Genomic DNA, 18,145 nt, shown 5'->3' on the forward strand with positions numbered 1-18,145 from the left:
TAATTCTGCAAAATGGAACATATATGTGTTAGTGACTTCAATATGCTGCTATTTCAGAATAAGAAAATGGACCATCCTGCTGTAAAATTACTATAGCAAAAAAAAAAAGACTCCTCAGCCCACCTGCAGCTATCATGCCAGGCTATTTACAGACAGGAAATCATTATTACTTTCTAGCTAATACAGATTCTCTCATACTCATCTCCATATTGTTAATTTCAAGACATCTGGAACAGCATGAATAAATCAAAAGCTCGTTAAAATTTTGAATTCAGGTTTATTTTCCAGACAATTTATAAAGCATATCAAATGGGAACAGGGAGGAGAACACAAATACAGTCTTTTTTCCCCTTTTCAAAAGAAAGAACAGCAGAACTACACATGCTCACACAACGCACACAGACACCAAGCTCTGATTTCAGGTTACCAATAAGAGCCGAGCAAATAACAAGCAGATAAAGATTTTTAAAAAGCTACCGCTTCACGTCACAACACGCCAAGGACGCCACATCTGCCCTCTCTGCCTTATTTTCAATAGGCACAACAATTTTGCTTCAGCTAATAAGCTTCTGTGGCTCACTGATAGGCTGGGTGTTCTCAGCAAAGCCAAGTATTTTCTTCATCCTTGAGTGAAAACAAATGTTTTGCTTTTTTTTCCCATCTCCATTGGCGCTGCAATTAAAAGCAGAAAAACAGAGCAGCGCAAGGCTAACACATCAGCATATTGCATTTTAGCACTTAAAAATCAGTCTCTTCACAACGGCGCAGATTCTCACTCATTACTTATCAAATGAAATGTGACAGCAGAGCAGCAAAGGTTAAAAGCAATGAGCAGAAATGGGCAGGACAGTGATGGACATGGTAACAAGATGCAGGAGTGAAAGGAAAATTTAACTGGCCAGAGCAGAAAGCACAGCACAATTGAAATGAGAACTGTAAGCCACAAAAGGGGCCTCAGATCTTCTCCTCAAATAGAAACCACACAATAGATACATAAACTGCAGGTACTTCATAAAGCAAATACAACAAAGAACACTAGTAAAACATAATGCACGTTTACAAAATGATGATGCCTGACAAAGTCATTACAGCACTAGAAAATTACCACTGAAAACTCAATATCACATTTGTGCCATAAATTAAACAGCGACTGCTTTCAACAGAAATATTCAGTGTGGGTTATGGAACTAGGTACACAACAAAGTGCTTTCAGAGCTGTCTTAGATGTATGATTAATCTTGATCACAGGTAAACCATGGATATACATCAGTAGTGTAATGTTCTGTACGTAAAGTGTGTTTTGTGCTCCTTATAAATAAATGCATGACTTACTATAGTCCATAAATAGACATCTGGTCTGATCCGCCTCCGGCCCTCAAATGCGGCCCAGAGAATGCACTTGTGCCTTGGGGTACGATGGCAGAAGAAACGGTTGTAAAGCATCACCCCGCTTGAAGCTTGGGCTTTTATGTGGAACAAATGTTGATGCATTACAACTCGCTTCCCCTGGCCATGCTCTCTGCTCTTGCTCTAGCACTGGGACAGCCTCTATAAATGCCTCATGTTGCAGGGAAAACACAGTTGTGTGTTAGTTCTGACCTGATGCTTTAGGCTATGTTGTTGGATAAAAGCACCTTGGAGCAGTTTCGCTGAGGAGAATACGGCCCAATCTGCACTTTCAAAAGCGAGCTATGTACCCACTTAGCTGGATTCATTAGTTTCTTCTGCTTACAGGCAGAGAGGGCAAGTTGTTTTATGTAATGGGGATGAGCAGAGTACACTGGAACTCTCTGGAATGCTTCTGAGCGACTACAGAAAGAACAGGTGTTGCCGTTGCTTTTGCCATCCAGCAAGCTTTGTAAATTACACAGTCAGAATGGCCCAAGTCTTTACATTTGACAGCAGAGCTGGTGTGTCATCAGCTGGCGGAAGGACATATAGCTCTTCAGGATCCTCTCTGAAATGTGAAGTGATTGCAAAAGGCAAGTTTATCTTTCAGGTAAGAGCTGTAAAGTGATTGAGTCCGACCCCCATATGATTTTCTTTTAAGTGCTTTTTGAGCGGAGATGGTGGAGCGAGCTACACTGTGCTGTGGATCAATTCTCTAGTGTTCTGCTCAGCATGGCCATGTGTAGGCTCCTCCTCATCACAGGGCACCACAGTCTTCTCTGTGCTGGAGCTTTTAATGCCTGGTATCACATCAGTGGTAGCAACACAGTCCATCTCCATAGTCTTCTCCACTATCTTCTCTAAACCGGGACCATTCTCTTCTTGTTTCGTCTGTTTTTCATCATTTTTAAAACCAACAAAGTCTTTTTCTTCTGTGGTTGCTGGATCACCATGACCCTCACTTGTATCAGTCACATCCTCCTCCTCATTGAAAATGGGCTTATCCATGTCATTGTTGTCAGCACATGTGCTCTCTGTAGCCTCTCTTTCTTCATCCAAAACGCTGTCTTTGCTGTGTTTCTGGTCAGCGAGGCCTGAGCTGATGTTCCTGGCCGTCTCCCTGGTGCCATTGCTGGTGTGAATGGCGCGAGGGTCTCTGACCATGCTGCAGGCCGTGTGAAGCGTGGAGAGGGTGCGGTGATGGCTGGTTTGCCGCTGGCAGCGGTACAGCCCACGGAATGCAGAGCGGAACTTCTGAGACATTAAGTTGTACACCACAGGGTTGATGGCGCTGTTGGCGTAGATGCATGTCCGACAGAAGAGCAAGAACCAGGCATCCAGATACGGCGTGCTGACGAAGGAGTTGATGAGCACCAACGTTCTGTATGGCATCCACAGCAGGGCAAAAAGAACCACCACCACAGCCAGCATCTTAGTGACCTAAGGAAAGAACATATGACATGATATAAGGCTATTTTAAAAAATAAAGGCCAAGGTGACACAAAGGGTCTGACTGAGTGGGTTCAACCAAGAAACTGGTCAGAGAAAAATCTAATTTACACAATGTTCCATTTATCCCTGGTGTATCTGGTCAGCCAAGACATGTTTGATGTCCAAATTTGGACATAAAGTTCAGTTCAGTGCAGGAGCTATGAGGCTAATGTTGCTAACAAACCCTAGTCAACAGACAGCAATTTTTTTTCTGTAAATACATCCTCAAAACTCAAACCACTAAAACCACATTAAGATATTCATTAAAGTCATTGTCAGTGTGCTTTAGAGCACAGGGTGTTCTAAATAGTGTAAACTATTAAAATGAGCAAAATTTACAGTGTAGCTAAACACTACATGGCAACAGGTGCTGTGCCAACTCCCCTTTGCATGCATGCAGATCGTGCAGCCATATGGATGCCAGATCTGTGATTTCTGTAGTTTCTATTTGTAAGCATATATCTTCTTGAAAATTCAAGTTATTTATTAAAAAGAAACAGCAGGTTTTGTCAAATCAGATTTTAGCTCACCTGTTGTCAGCAGGGGTTGTCCACTGTGTTTATCTTCATGTTCATTTTTATAGTCCACAGTAAGTCACACAGTGTACTACACCACACTGACAAGTCTGTACTACCTTAATGGAGAGCTGGAAGTGGTTTGAGTGAGTCAAAGGAAGTTTTGGGGATGTTTTATACAGAGAGGATTTTGGCATCTATTGACTTCCAGTGTTTGTTAGCAATGACAGCCTTGGAGCTCCAATGTTAAACAAAGGAAGCAAAACTTGGACACTACACGTCTCGGCGGTCTACGTCTGACGTTGAAAACTGTGTAAACCTTTCCTTTAAAGAGTCATCAATTGAAAGGATCTTTAGGAAAGTAAAAGTGGTAGGCATCACACCAAACAACTCTTTTAATCACCTATACTTTCGGGAGAGCTTCTGGATGTTGATATAGGGACCCTGACACTACAGGTGAGAAAGACAGCAGCGGGCAGTGGTCAGAGTTTGTGAGCAAAATTTTGTGAGTCATACACACAGAAGTCTGTAAAGTCTATTACAAACCACTTTCAGACTGATAGCTAAATATAACTGCTCCACTCAAAGTGAAAATACTAAGACTCAGGGCAGAGAGCATTTTTCTTCAATGTTCTGCCCACTGGAGGTAAGCAATGGGCATTTTTCAAGGCAGAAACTCTACAGATTGTTTTGTGAGGGCTCTGAAGTAGAATATTTTAAATGTGGGAAGCCATGCTATATAATGAAAATCCAATTCTCAGCTTGGTCAACAATCGGTGATTACCGGCTGTGATCGGCTCTGAAAATGACTCTGGACAGCTGTCAGTGATCAAAGGTGCGCTGACCATCAAGTGCATCCTGAACCCTGAGCAGGACTAAGCTGCTCAGCATTTTAATGTGACAACTGTGTTTACAAATGCTATTTGTTCTACTGTCTGGACCCTTGGAACCCTCTCTGACCACATCAACAGACAGTTCAAATGGTCAGACTTCCTTAGAACAGATGTCTCTGAGAGCAGGCTTAAAGCCGAACTGCTAACAATGACCACCTGTCCATCACACAACTCACACATTGCGACTTTTTCAGGTGACGAGAGGAATGTGACTGCGGTCTATTGAGAGCTACAAGGCACCTCTATTAAAACCTTTGCTATTACACTTGTAGCAGTGGTATGAATAAGTGTTCAGACCTTTTTGTAGTATTAGTCATGAGTGAAGGGATTTGTATTCAATTATTCACGCTTGAGCGATCAGTTAACATTTCTGAAACTGCGATAAATGCATTCACACACCATACACTGAGCAATAACACAGAGTGTCCATGGTGAGGGAGGCAGATGGGATTGCTAGATCAGGATGTTTTGAATGTAATAGCTTGTATGTAATGCAACTGCATTAAATTAAGAATAATTATTCATGAAAAAAATGAATTAGTAAACCTCGCCTGGCTAATGTGCCTTACTGCTTGGTTACAGCAAGACTGGCGTGGCATGCTTGAATGAACTTCTGCTAAATCTCTGTACAGCATGCAGGGCTATCTTTGTATGCTTTAATTAAAAACATAAGTCTTCCATTCCCAAACAGCATGTGCATGCATAAGCGTTTCTGGACATATGCACCCTCCAAGGTGGAGGAGTTTATGCCCTAGAAAGAGAAAAAGAGAAAGAGAGAGAGACAGAGATAGAGAGAGAGAGAGCGAGTAGCACATTGTCATACACCCTGTAGCTTAGTGGCCATGGTGACACTGCATTATAGCAGCAGGGCAGAACCCAGGGGAGAGGGATCTAATAGAATCACCGTCAGACTCCACTGTTCAGTCTTTTAGATTTGCCACTCGCAGCCAATAATGCAACCTTCTCCCGTCCTCTTGTCTCCTTTGTTTGCCTGAATAACAAACACTTTTAAGTGAATTACTTTTAGGCCTGTTAGAGCATGCCCTCCGTTTTAAGGCCTCACTTGCTTTTAATAACGGAACAATGGCCAGGAGGAAAGACACCGCTGAACAAACACTACAAATCTCTTTATTGACATATGAATAAAAAGACACTCCGGGGGCTAAATGCTGTTTATCATCCTACACAGGAGATGAGAGTGACAACTGGAGAGACGAAGCAAGAGAGACCTTCAACGATCGTGACAAATTCTCAGCACGACCACATGCTCTCTAATTGAGGTGGCGCGGGCCTGGGAGGAGCTTGTTTAATTAACGGAGCAGTGAGATAATGAGTGTGACTGGCAGTGACATTTCGAAAAATACATCTGCTTATTGGGATTTCTCATCAGCCAGAAACAAGGTCTTAACATGACACAAACAAAGCAGGCCGCTCCTCACGATTAGGTCACATAAAGAGGCAGCGGCTGTCGTAGCGACGATGCTATCAGATCAGCAGAGCAGATAACTTCACTCAAACCTGCAAATTAAGCCCATCCACTGTCGTTCTGTGGGCATCCCGAAGCTTACTGAACTTAATGAACTGTTGAGATAATCATGTGATCAAAGGGGTTGGGAGGTGCGGGTAGGGGAGTGGGGGAGAAGAAGTGAGGAGAACAAAGTGGAAGAGCGAGGGAGTGTTTCTTCATGATCTCCGAGAGCAGAATCATCAGCAGCATTAAGCATACTTCAGCGAGTGCCACAAATCATATTATGCAAATCTCCTTCTCAAGTGGAGCCCTCTTGAATCTTCAAGATTCTGATCTATGCCACACACGAGCGAGCGAGTGAGCGCATACACACACATAGACGTGTTAGCTAAGGCGCAGCACTCACGCACATCCTCCCGCCCACACGCGAGGTCACTGACAGTTCTGGTAACTCTTCATTGAAAGAATGACAGCTGCTGTGAAATTTATGTCTGAGCTCCTGAATAGCCATTAAAGGAGCTGAATCGTTATGGTTATAGCATCTAGTGGCTCTGACCCTGCCAATTTATTATAGGAGCCGGGCCGTTATGTGTGTTTGTGCGGAATGCCTGCAGCAACCTGAGCGTATGGACAATTCTGCAGTATAGGCGACAGATAGCATTTTATTTTATGTGCACAGCAAGGATGCATTGAATATGAGCATCTGAACATACTAACTCATATTAGTACTCACTTAATAAATGGAATATTCAAATAAGGCACTTGTAATTTGGAATAAAAATGTAATCTTGCATTATCTAGTCATTTTATGTACAATATAGTAAATACAATCTCAGAATGTCAGGACACAAGCAACCTGACTTGTATCTCAAGTGTAGCCAAGCAGGTTAAAGCAGCAATACATTAAATTTACCTAACTGAAATGTAAACATCATTTTCCCCTATTGTTCGAAATTAACAAAAGAATCAGTTATGGATCGAACCTTATTCCAGGCTGGCTTTGCATGGTGAAACTTTTATGCAACAAGATGCTTATTGTGAGTTGCCTGTAACATAATTTTTGTTCTATGTTTGTTACGTCCTTGGAAATAAATGTTTAAGTAGCCATTCCACTTAGTAGCCTACTTTACGTCTCACTCATGCTGTGCTTGAAGATCAGAAGTTCACCAGTGGTTTGAAACCATGTTGCTTGACGTGTTCGCATGATGTTTCCTAAACTATTGCGCCTGAAATTCAGGACAATTTACATTTTGCAACTCAAGTGCAATTTAGTTTCATATTCATATAACGTTCAAGCGACTAGAGCTGCATGAGAGTTTCACCATGTGAAGGCAGCCTAATGAATGAATGATGAACATTCAGAGACCGCAGCCTATCACGCAAACTGTGCGTAACCCTGCCTATTAACTGCACGCTGATGGGGCGCATTGTTCCAAAGGCACAGTTAATAATAATTGAGCCATCAACAAGCTTAAGACAAAACAGATAATGAAACTTCAGTGACAAAGACAGAGTGCCGCTAATTAATGAAGTTCTTTCCCATCTAAACAACAAGGACTGGGAGCGCATGTGGTGGCTGCATCACAATATATTTTGGGCCACATCATTGCACCATTGCCATTATTAAAGGAAGTCTCAAAAAAAGACACCTTTTTGAGATAGTAACACAAATTCACACGTAGTTTTAAAAGGTGGAGAACATTTACTCAAAATGTGCGTCAATTTCACACATACCAGAATGTGTCCAAACTGCACCTGAAACTGAAGCAAAAGACTTTCCTGGATCCTTCCTGTGTTCTTTTTTTTTAATTAATAACAACACTTTGAATATGTAAATGTGAGCACAGACATCTCTTAAATACAGCACACTGTCCTTGTCTATAGTGGTAGCAGCTCACCAGCCCAGATAGTTGAAAGGCAGACAGTCTCTGATTGCGTTTAATATCTTGGCGAGCATGCTAATGATCAGCTATAATAAAGAAAAGTAATCAACTTGTTAGAGCAATTGAGCAAAGCCGGCAGAGTAGTTGCGGTGAGGGTTCACTCACAGAGAGTCGTTAGGGAGCACTGCCACACTGAGGCAACCTAGGTCACTTGATGGTGCGCTGCTTCTGTCTCTCAGAGTAACAGATTTTGTCATGGCTTTCGGTTTTCTTCTTTCCAAGAGATTCTAGTAATGCACTGTGGGTAATTAATGGTTGCAATTCAAATGAGGATTATATGGTACTTGATCCACTGCATGCATTTTTTTAAGCAGAAGTAAAGGAAGAAGGGAGGGATGGGAGACTCTACTATTAGGTGAGTGGAGCCAGGACACAGGATACTGCAGCTATTCCTACATTCTTCAGTCTTCTGTAGGGACAGCTGTAATGAGGTGACTTGAAAGCATTAGGCTATGAAGCAAGAAGTCATAGGTCCAATCCTTCAAGGTTCCCCATAAGGTATATACTTAGAACAGCTTTTTTTTAAAACATTTAATTTTTTTTAACATATAATTTTCAGTCACAACTACCATTAACTACAAATTATTCTTTTTCAGAGTCAGGAAAAAAGCAAGAAAGGTCCATGTACGTTCTGTTCATTTGAGTTTTATTTCAAAATCCACTATTGAAAAACAGCAAATGAGTCAATTCTTGTTTTTGCTTCTGTTAGTGTCAGTCAAAAAAGAAGAAATAGCTTCATTTTACAGTTTCACAGACTAATGATAATCATATAGCCTCATATGGGAGGCTATATAATGTTTTATATGTGTTGCGCCGTCTCCGGTTTTTGGTTAAAAGGAGCTTAGAGGCGTGTGCTGCACCACGGGTCTCAGTGCTCAGGACTCAGTTTGCTTCTGTGAGCATTTTTTTTAATGATGGACTGAATCAAATGATTTTTCAGGGGTGATAAGGTGGGTTTGTTTATTTAGTTGGGATAAAGCGGAGGGACAGGGGTGACCCTCATTGCTAACGGACGGCCCATTGCAGCCTTTTCTGCAGGTGTCATTAAAGAGCACTTATCTAGAAGAATGACAGTCTCTCTTGAGAGGCTACAGTCTCAACAAGAGGCTACAGTACTGGTCACTATGACTGAAAGACAGAACGTAATCTAGTGTCCGAATGCCTGTGTGATGCACGCGCAAGGGAGCTCAGCACAACACCGACAGAAAACTTCTTGAACTGGAGCACATGTGCAGCTGATCTGGGGGCACGAAGCCCCGGTCAAATGGTGGGAGATCAATTTCTTCCCTGCATCGTTTATTTCTCATATAGTTTGTACAGGTCAAATATACAAGCGCCTATACAAAAGTAATACAGCCTCTCAACACACCAGAACCACAGGCCTGATTTCGGTGAGTCTGAGGTTCCACACCTGCGCTCTACACCTTTATTTCCGCTTATGACAGGAAATTCTAAACTTGGATCATTAGAATGCGACTCTTTACTCCACCGCTGTTTGCTTGCTGTTTGATTGTATGATTACTTTGTGAAATTGTAAAACAAAGCTATTTTGTGATTTTTCCACTGACAACAACAGAACCAGAAACGAGAATCGACCCATTTGTCATTTTTCAATACTGTTTTTAAAATGAACAGAAGGTACACAGACCAAGAAAACTGATTTCAGAGAAAATTACACAGCAAGGATTTTTATTCAGTCTTAGAAGTGGGTTGCATTTTCCGCTTTCTATGATTCAATTAATCCCGAACACATTCAGTGATGTTGAGGCCTGGGCTCTGGGGTGGTCAGTCCATTGTTCCGAGAACACATTTAAATCTTTTTTGCCTGTTTCCTTTTCTCCATAACAGCTTCCTGGCAGCTACACATCCTTTCAGACCCACACCGTTGAGCTGTGTTTTCACAGTGGAAGGATGGACAGAAACAGAAAAGAGTGGATCTCTCAAAGACGAAAGCTTTAAGTGCTGTTAATTTGTCTTTTGGCGGTTGTTAGGAGTCTTAGCCGTTGTTTTTAGCAGTTGATTTTCTTTATATCTTTCATTAATATTATGAACTTCAGTTTTTGAAGCTCTTGTTTTTTCACTAATTTCCCCCTTTCATTATTCAAATGGATTATTTTATATCTAATTTTATCAGAAATATCTCTTGGAAGAATGAATAACTTCTACTTAATGGCCATTTTGAATGTAAGTTATATAAACGAAGGGTGTTCTCTGACTTTTGTGCAGTACTGTAAGAAAAGTAGAAAATGCTGACCTGTTAATACAGAATGTAAATGTTTACTTGAACATGTTGTATGTTACTTACACAATCTCCTCAAAAGAATTGGAACGGCAAGGCAAATTCTTTTGTTTTTTGCTGTACATTGAAGACGTTTCAGTTTCAGAAAAATATATGAATTAAGCAGCTTAGAACATGGGCACCTTTGCTGGCAGACAACCAAAGGTTTAAGTAAACAACCGTACAAGAACAGACATTCTTACAGTAAATAACACTTAATATTTGGTGACCTCGACTGGTGGATTGTGACACCTTCACCCCTGCCTTGTGAAGATTGTTGGTGGTGTCTGATGTCTGGTTATTAATACACCAATGGTTTTTCGTTTTCAGGACGTTACAAATGGTTATACTGGGTGGGCCCAATGCTTGTGCAATGGCCAATCTCTTCTCATCTTCAAAATGGTTTGCTTTTCTCCCAGAAGCAGCTCTCTGGTCTTTATGTTAGTATATCCAGTTTAACAACAAATGCAGCCTTCACAGGCAAAACCCGGGGCTCATGAGTCGACATTCATAGCTTTTAAAAGGTGCCATAATATAAAGTTGTTTAAATACTTAGATGTAAATATCAAGAAATACAAGCCTTGCTGTTCAAATACATTTGTGTTAGACTGTCTTTTACCTAAATTATGTTGTGGCATCTAAAATAAGTATGTAATGTAAAATAAATGTATAGCAAAACAACAATAATAACTTTCATGTGGGGCAAACTGGTTTATAAGAGCTCCTATCCATAATGGTTCTCTAGTCACAGGCTGTCAATTGTCGACTATAGACATGTAAAGTCATTCTTTTGCTAAGTATTCCACACAGATAAACCAGGCAGGACTGAATTATTCAAGATCTGAAGTCCCACAAACAAAGTCTGTCTTTGTTTTTCAAGGAAGTGATGAGGTAGACAAAATTCTTAGGAGATACGTTTGCAATATTTATGACAAAAACTTGGGAGACTGGCTCTGTATCTATAATTTACAAATCAAATCTTTGCATTTTTAACTGTACCTTGTTTTGTGGTCAAGTAAAATACCAAAAGACAACCATCTCCACATGGTGATATTTAAGGGAGCTAGCCCCATGTTCTGTGCAGGGAAAAAACCTGACCTGTGACAGGCTGCTACACGTACAGGATGACAGTGCTGCCCTGAATTTGCCCTTTAGGGATCCCTCAAAATCAGGACAAAAAGCTCTCTTAATGAACCCAGCACGACACATGGCATCTCACTGTGAGGGCGGCACATCTGTGGGCTAACTTGATAAAAGCACTGGGTGTAGGACGCAGATGGAGCTAAAGATATATTTTCACACACTACTCATAATATCAGTTTGTTTATCTGTTTTTGTATTGGAGGTAAAATGTGTTATGTACAGTACTGAGCAAAAGTCAGAGAAATGTCAAAGAGTCAAAACAGCTATTATTATATATATTATGTATCATAGTTAGCCATATGGCAGGAGCTATTTGTGAGATTAGATATGAAATAACCCACTTGCATAAAGTCAAAAACTTGGACTTTTATTTATGAAGATATAATAGATTTGTTCCCATCAAATAAACTGTACTTAAAGCTTTCATCTTTGAGAGAAAGGAGAAAATCAAGCTTTTGCTTCAGACTTGCAACACATCCACAGGTGTTTCTGTCCATCCTGCCACTGTGAGAAGACCAGTCAATTTGAAAGCCTCTAATAAAGGTGGTATTTATCATATTATAGCGCTGATATTTTTGCACAGGTAAAGCTCACTCCTTACAATATATGTCATGAAAAAAGAAATTTCTTGAAAGTGGTCTATAGTAGGTTTCAGAACGAAAGCTTTCAGATATTTTCTTGTACTTAATGGTCAATTTGTAGAAGTGGGTGATATGGTAATAATTTCTCAGTACATGTCACTATTTATTTCCTGACATCTGATAAAAGGTGGAACAGGCAAAATAACTATACGTTTAAAAAAACTAGGAATCCAATGATTTGTACTCAGCATTTTACATAGTATGCTACACTAAATCCAAATAAACAGGACTTATTATGCTGTCTTTGTAATCAAGCATGTATCTGCAAGTGTACTAATTATATCCACAATATGCTCATAAAAGCATACTGTTACATACTGTGATATAATTTATCACAATAACAATAAATATTGTCATAATGCCCAGCGCTATCATGTTGACTGTAAATGAATAAATTAATGGTCATCTATGACTTTTCCACAGTCCTAAACCAAAAAAAAATCATAAACAGTGTTGGGCAAAACAGATTGTCTGTGCTAATTGGATTACTATCTCAATATAAATGAAGGACACACAAACGCACCTGCTTCCGAGATGAGAGGGCACTTTTAGGCCTCCCCTGACGAACTCCTTTGGCTGCATCCACTGGGTCCTTGCAGCTCCTCCTGAGGGTGGTAGCTGTGATGGTGCTGGAATCGGGCGGGTGAGGCAGGGGGCTCAGGTAGAGGATCCGAGCAATGAGGCCATAGAGAGCGATGGCCAGCAGCAGGGGGATGACATAAAAGATGGCGAAGTCGATGAGGTAGATGGGCAGGTAGAGGTCCCGGGAGACACGGTAGCCACATTGCACTCGTCCATCGCTATTCACCTGGATGTCCACTAGGAAAAGCCAAAGCATGCAGTAGACGCAGGTGAAGGCCCACACCCCTGCAATGATGCGCTTGGCCCTGGAGACTGTACACACTGTGTGAGCCCTCATCGGGTGACAGATGGCTATGTATCTGAAGTGGGAGGGGAGAGCGAGACAAGAATAACGATTGATGCAGAGTTGACTTATTACAGCGAGTCTGAAGCATGGATACATTTACACTGATGCTGAACTCAATAGACTGAGTGTATTTAAACCTCATTATGTGTCCAGCACTGACCTTATCCCGAATTAAGCACAAAGACCTAATAAACCAAGACCTGTCTAAATAATGACAGATACAACAGCAAATCTGATAAGATGTTACCCAGTGACATTTACACAGCCAAAGGAGCTGTAGGTTGTATTTTCCAAAGACTGGCTTAGATTTTCATTTAATATAAGCCAGTCTTTGACAGCCCTGCTCCTGAAGTAACCCTGCCCTGTACAGTTTGGTGTTTTCCTTGCCCTAACATACCTAAACAACCTAATCAGCTAATTAAAAGGCCATTTGAGTTGGTGTAGGGGTTTTATAGTATGGAAATCTCTCCAGTGAGCACAGCAGGAGTAAAAATATAGACTCCTAAATGGTTCTTGGCTTGTAAGCAGGTTGTAGGAAAAACTTTTAATTAATACAGAACCTTTACATTACTGGAGGTGCTTTAAAATTGAAAAAGGTTTTTTTCACAAGCATGCATCCCATTACAATTGTTTAAAACTTATTAAAGAACAATCTATCAAAGATTTCAGCCAAAAGAGTTTTTTCCTCTGGTATCACTCAAGAGAACACTTTTTGGCACTTTTTATTTTTAAGACTTCAGGGATAGGATTGAGAATCCTATGTACCACAAGTAGTCATAGGGCCAGTCGAAATGTGTCTTGATGTGACCGCAATATGTGGTCACAGTGCACCTGAAATTAATTAAGCACAGCTGCACAGAGGACCACAAACTACACATAGCTGAGGAGCAAAGTGTAAAAGGTACAGAGAAATAATGGAGCCATCAACAAGTTTGAGACAAAGGGGAAAATGAAAGTTTAGTGATGAAAAGTTAGCAATGTAAATAAATATTCTACAGATCTACTCCAGCTAAGAAAATAGAATATGTGAATCAACAACACAGACCGCTCACATATATTACAATTGTCCACCCAACTGATCCCCCTGAAAATAAAGTTAGCAATAGTCAGTTTGCACAATGCAATTATATCACAGCATACAGTATTCTGAGCCGCATCTTCTGGCCACTGCAAATTGCTTAAACATTTAGTAAATCAAGTAGTATATGTAATCAGTCAGACTTCCAATATCTCTACCCATTTTCTGCATGATCTCTCCACATTTGCACGAGCATGCACCAGGCATGAGGTGGAGAAGCAAGCATGCAGAATGCATCATATTTGCGCATGAAACTGGCACAAATGTCTTAATAAGTCAGGCCTATGGCGCTTTCACTTGTTGGTGAGTGCTTGCTTTCCTGGCTTGTTGATGATATAATATTGTCAAGGATGCTGGCTAAGAAAACAGAATTCATGAAACAATGCGCTGCATCTTCCTGCCACCACAAGTCACTAAACCTTCAGTACATTGAGTGGAAAACATAATCAGCCATTTCAATATCGCTGCCCATTTTCTGCTTGATCTTTCTTTGTTTTGCACAACCCTCCTTGAAATGCAAATGCATGAGTAGGAGCAGCACATTTTATTGCATGTTGTCCACCAGTTTCACATGTAACAGATGGACAGAACATGTCTGAAACTGCAAATGTCTTAACACATTAGGCCCAGCGTTCCTGCTCTCCTAACTGGTTGATGGCATGACATCAATATTTAAAGAATCATCATGACTGGTGTTATGTACAGCTTACCTCTCCACAGTGAAGGCTGTAATGGAACAGGAGGAGACGTTGATGCCCAGGTACTGCAGGTAGGTGATGCCCAGACATCCAGCATGGCCATATACCCAGGTGGCCATCAAGCTCTCCGAGATATTGGGAAGCCCTGCTGCCACTAGCACTGTCAGGTCAGCCACTGCCAGGCTCACCAGGTAGCAGTTGGTGGGTGTTCGCATATGTCGTGTGGTCAGAACCACCAGGACCACCATAACATTGCCCACAATTCCCACACCGCACACCAACAGCACCAGGAACACAGACACAGTCTTATACTCCAGAGACTCGGACACCCGGTCACCAGGGCCAAGCAGGGAAATGTTGGACACTGGGCTACTGTCCATCTTAGAGCTTGCATTTTCCACCATGTTTGACTGTGCTTATGTGTTGATTCAACTGATTCAGCACAAACGTGAGGGAACGAGGAGAAATGGAAGTGTGAGGAAGAAAAAGAAGCAGTGCGTGGAAAAAAATGTGGGGGTAGATTGCAAAAAAAGGCGTGCTTGTTTATATCCTCTTCTCGTCACTCTCGGAAAGGATGTTGTTGTGTTTGCTTGAGTTGTACAGCAGCAGCGTTTTCCTGCGTCAACCTCCTTTTCATTATTTCCTATTAGACTTCTATAATTCCATTAGTGGCAACACATTTAAATGCTGAAGCTAAGTCTCTTGTAGGCTTGTAGGCCTCTTTTTTGCCTCTTAATGCAATTGCCCATCCAAACGATCCCCCTGAAAGTACAGATTGCAATAGTCAATGGGCAAAATGCCAATCTCCAACACTGTTAAGAGGATTTCACAGTCCTGTGCTAATTGCTCAATAATTGCACACATGTCCACCTCCTCTGGCATAAGTAGATAAGTGATGTACATATAACTGTGGATAGGACACCTCCTCTAGCTCACAGCATGCTGAAACAGCACTGATTAAAAAGAATGCAGGCATGACAGCTCTCTCTCTCTCTCTCTCTCTCTCTCACCTCAACACCTGCTGGATTCACAGTGTGTTTTAGGAGAAAACTCTGCATATACTATCAACCCATACAGATGATAAGCTGAGACAGTAAATTATTCAAATGAGACATTTTAGTCGTGTGCTGCATTAGGCTGCAAAAAAAATAGTCTTGAAGGTCTTAAAAACACAGAGCTGCCACTGCCAATCTGCTCATAGCAGCTGTTGAAATCAAAGGCAACTGTTTCAAAGTGTGTACATTCACCTACGGAACTGTATGTTGTATAAAATGAGCATTTGGTATTTGAAAGTATGTCTGTCAAAGTTCACTCTGATCTAATAGAAAAAAAACACTTAGTCAAGCAAAACAAAGTTTTCAAATTAATTTAGGCTTGTTAGCCTACACTGATATCTTATCAACTACTGCTGCTGTCAGCCGCCTCTGTTTTGACACTGGGGCGCTCCTAATAAATTGAGGTGGACACAAAATGAAAAGTAATTCAATTCGAGCTTGCCGTCTCTCCACTTCTATCATCTAAAAAAACTAAGCAAAATAAACAAACAAAAACTTCATCTCACACAGTTTCATTTTCTCATTATGATGTGTCTGGGGCGGCGCAGATATTGCACAGCCACTCTCTCGCTGTATGCGTTTGTGTGTGTGTGTGTGTGTGTGTGTGTGTGTGTGTGTGTGTGTGTGTGTGTGTGTGTGTGACTCACTATTTCAGCGCTGTGTTCCGATGTAAAGACCAAGGCTACAGTTACAGATTGTCGAATGTTGCTACATTAATTAGGCAACCTGTCTCATCTGCAATGCTTCAGATATTAATCATCTATGTTATATTAATGCTTCATTTATTCACATTTCAGTTCTGCATTATTATATTTTCTTAACAGCTCAGGCCGAATAAGAAAAGGCCTTTTCTAAAATACAATAACAAATACAATATCTTTTAATACAAGTAGTTAAAGCAGCATTTTGCTGCTGTTGGAAGAAAACCTCATATCTCCATTTTTGTCATTTTTCAGTTTTTGACATAATTTCAAAGGACCGGTTGCCCTTTACATTGTGTGTAAATTTCATGATGGATGGAGCAAAAGAAACGGCCCAAAATGACTTGGAAAGACGTCCGGTTCCACTGACTAGCATTAAAACTACAGTATGTTTTTTCCTTCTCCTGTAAAGTTCCAATTTTGGAGATACGAGGTTTTCTTCTGACAACAGCGATTTGTTATCACGTGCTTCCCTCTTCAATGGCCTGCCCTAGTGCTAAATGCACTCATTAAGTCAGCAGCTGTCCTCTGAAGAGCATTTTCTTGCTGTGTGGCGATGATGAGCCTGATTCACAGACTGGCGTTGATGGTGAGGGCCAGGCGTGCTGATGAGAGCCTGTGATATGAATTAAACTGTCACTCACTTGGTCAAGCTCTCCTCAGTGAGTGAATCACAAGCAGAATCATAAAGTCGCTGAGAGCCCCAGACCTTCTCTCTCTATTTCTCAGCCTGTCTCTCCTTCTGTCTGACACTCTCTCTCCTCGCCTATGTTTCTGCTTGTCTCTCCACCTGTTTCTCTCTGTCTCTTAGCGTCTCTCTGTCTCTTTCCTGTATCTTAATCTTTGCCTCTCTCTTAATTTATATCTCTCTCTTTCTCTGTCTGCTCCTCTGTCTGTCTTTCTGCCTGTCCCTCTCTCTCTCTCCACCTCTTTCAGTCTCTTAGTGTACCTGTCTTTCTTCCTCTCTCTTCCTTCTATTTGTACATCCCCCTCTTTCTCTCTTTCTGTCTGTCTCACTGGGTCTCTCTCTGTTTATTCGTGGTTCTCTCTTTGTAAATGCATTTCTCTCTCTCTCTCTCTCTCCCTGACTATGCCCGTCTCTTTCTGTCTTAGCTTCTCTCTCCGTCTGTCTGTCTCTCGTCTCTCTACATACCTGCCTCTGCTACCATGACACATCTGTGATGTCACTTCAGTAAGCTATGCATGATGTAAATGTGCTTTATAAAATCAAGTCTCTTTACATTGCTAAGGACTGAAATAGGCGACACACAGAACAGCAGGACATCAGTTATTAATAATAATAGGAATAAAAACACAGCTCACTTTCAACAGTTGGTCTGAAAGTCCGAAAAGCACAACTTAATAACGAACCATTAAACACGAGAGGAACTTACGCACCAATCGTAAGAAGCACCACGCCGTACTTTCCCTGATCATTTAGACAAAGACAGAATCCAAACGTCTGAAATTAATCGGGTTTTTTTTAAAGGCAAAATTCGTCGAATGAACTTTAGATTATTTAGTGAGCGCACAAACTCCACAGCTATTAGCGAGGAAATGATAAATCTGAAAAAAAAAAAAAAAACAATGCTAAACAAAAGCAGAAATCAGTCGGTTGTTTTTTTTTAAATATTATTGTCGCTGACAACTAACTTCAAAACAGCCCCGGCGAATGACGCGTCTCTCACCATCTTCTCGCTCTTTGTGAGGGACCCATGCGCTCTGCCCCGAGAAAGCTCTGCCGCTCCGCGTCGGCGGTGAAAGCCAGATGTGAGAATGAAGACGTGCAGCGCTCGCCGAGACGAGCGCGCAGCAGAGGCGCTCCTGCGGCTGCGATGGACGCGGCGGGGCTGAACGGACGGGTGCGTCCGCGGCGCTGCAGCAGCGCCCCCCAGTGGTACAGCTCTCCAAGCGCTCCAAGAGC

General features: G+C 41.5%; 1 protein-coding gene across 4 annotated transcripts; it reads right to left on the reverse strand.

Annotated features, from left to right (window-relative positions):
• Window positions 1-257: 257 nt before the first annotated feature.
• Window positions 258-18,129, reverse strand: trhr2 (thyrotropin releasing hormone receptor 2). 4 transcript variants are annotated; one of them, XM_017690989.2, is made up of 4 exons: window positions 17,910-18,129; window positions 14,478-15,227; window positions 12,285-12,702; window positions 258-2,829 (listed from the first exon to the last, which is right to left on the reverse strand). In XM_017690989.2, exons 2-4 carry the CDS (start codon window positions 14,867-14,869, stop codon window positions 2,080-2,082), a joined length of 1,560 nt encoding a protein of 519 aa, XP_017546478.1. In that variant the 5' UTR covers window positions 14,870-15,227; window positions 17,910-18,129; the 3' UTR covers window positions 258-2,079. The 4 variants fall into 4 exon arrangements, with proteins under 4 accessions (XP_017546478.1, XP_037395828.1, XP_037395827.1 ...); XM_037539931.1 differs by lacking the exon at window positions 17,910-18,129 and adding an exon at window positions 17,875-17,893; XM_037539930.1 differs by lacking the exon at window positions 17,910-18,129 and adding an exon at window positions 17,620-17,794.
• Between the last annotated feature and the right edge of the window lie 16 nt (window positions 18,130-18,145).

Source organism: Pygocentrus nattereri, chromosome 7, assembly GCF_015220715.1.
Source record: "Pygocentrus nattereri isolate fPygNat1 chromosome 7, fPygNat1.pri, whole genome shotgun sequence".
Lineage (NCBI taxonomy): Eukaryota > Metazoa > Chordata > Actinopteri > Characiformes > Serrasalmidae > Pygocentrus > Pygocentrus nattereri.

Excerpts from the sequence above, each read along its gene's own strand:
- trhr2 (XM_017690989.2), bottom strand. The coding sequence starts at position 14,869 with ATGGTGGAAAATGCAAGCTCTAAGATGGACAGTAGCCCAGTGTCCAAC. Across the intron at positions 12,703-14,477 it reads ACAGCCTTCACTGTGGAGAG|ATACATAGCCATCTGTCACC; the intron begins GTAAGCTGTACA and ends CTCCCACTTCAG. Across the intron at positions 2,830-12,284 it reads CCCTCTCATCTCGGAAGCAG|GTCACTAAGATGCTGGCTGT; the intron begins GTGCGTTTGTGT and ends TTCTTTCCTTAG.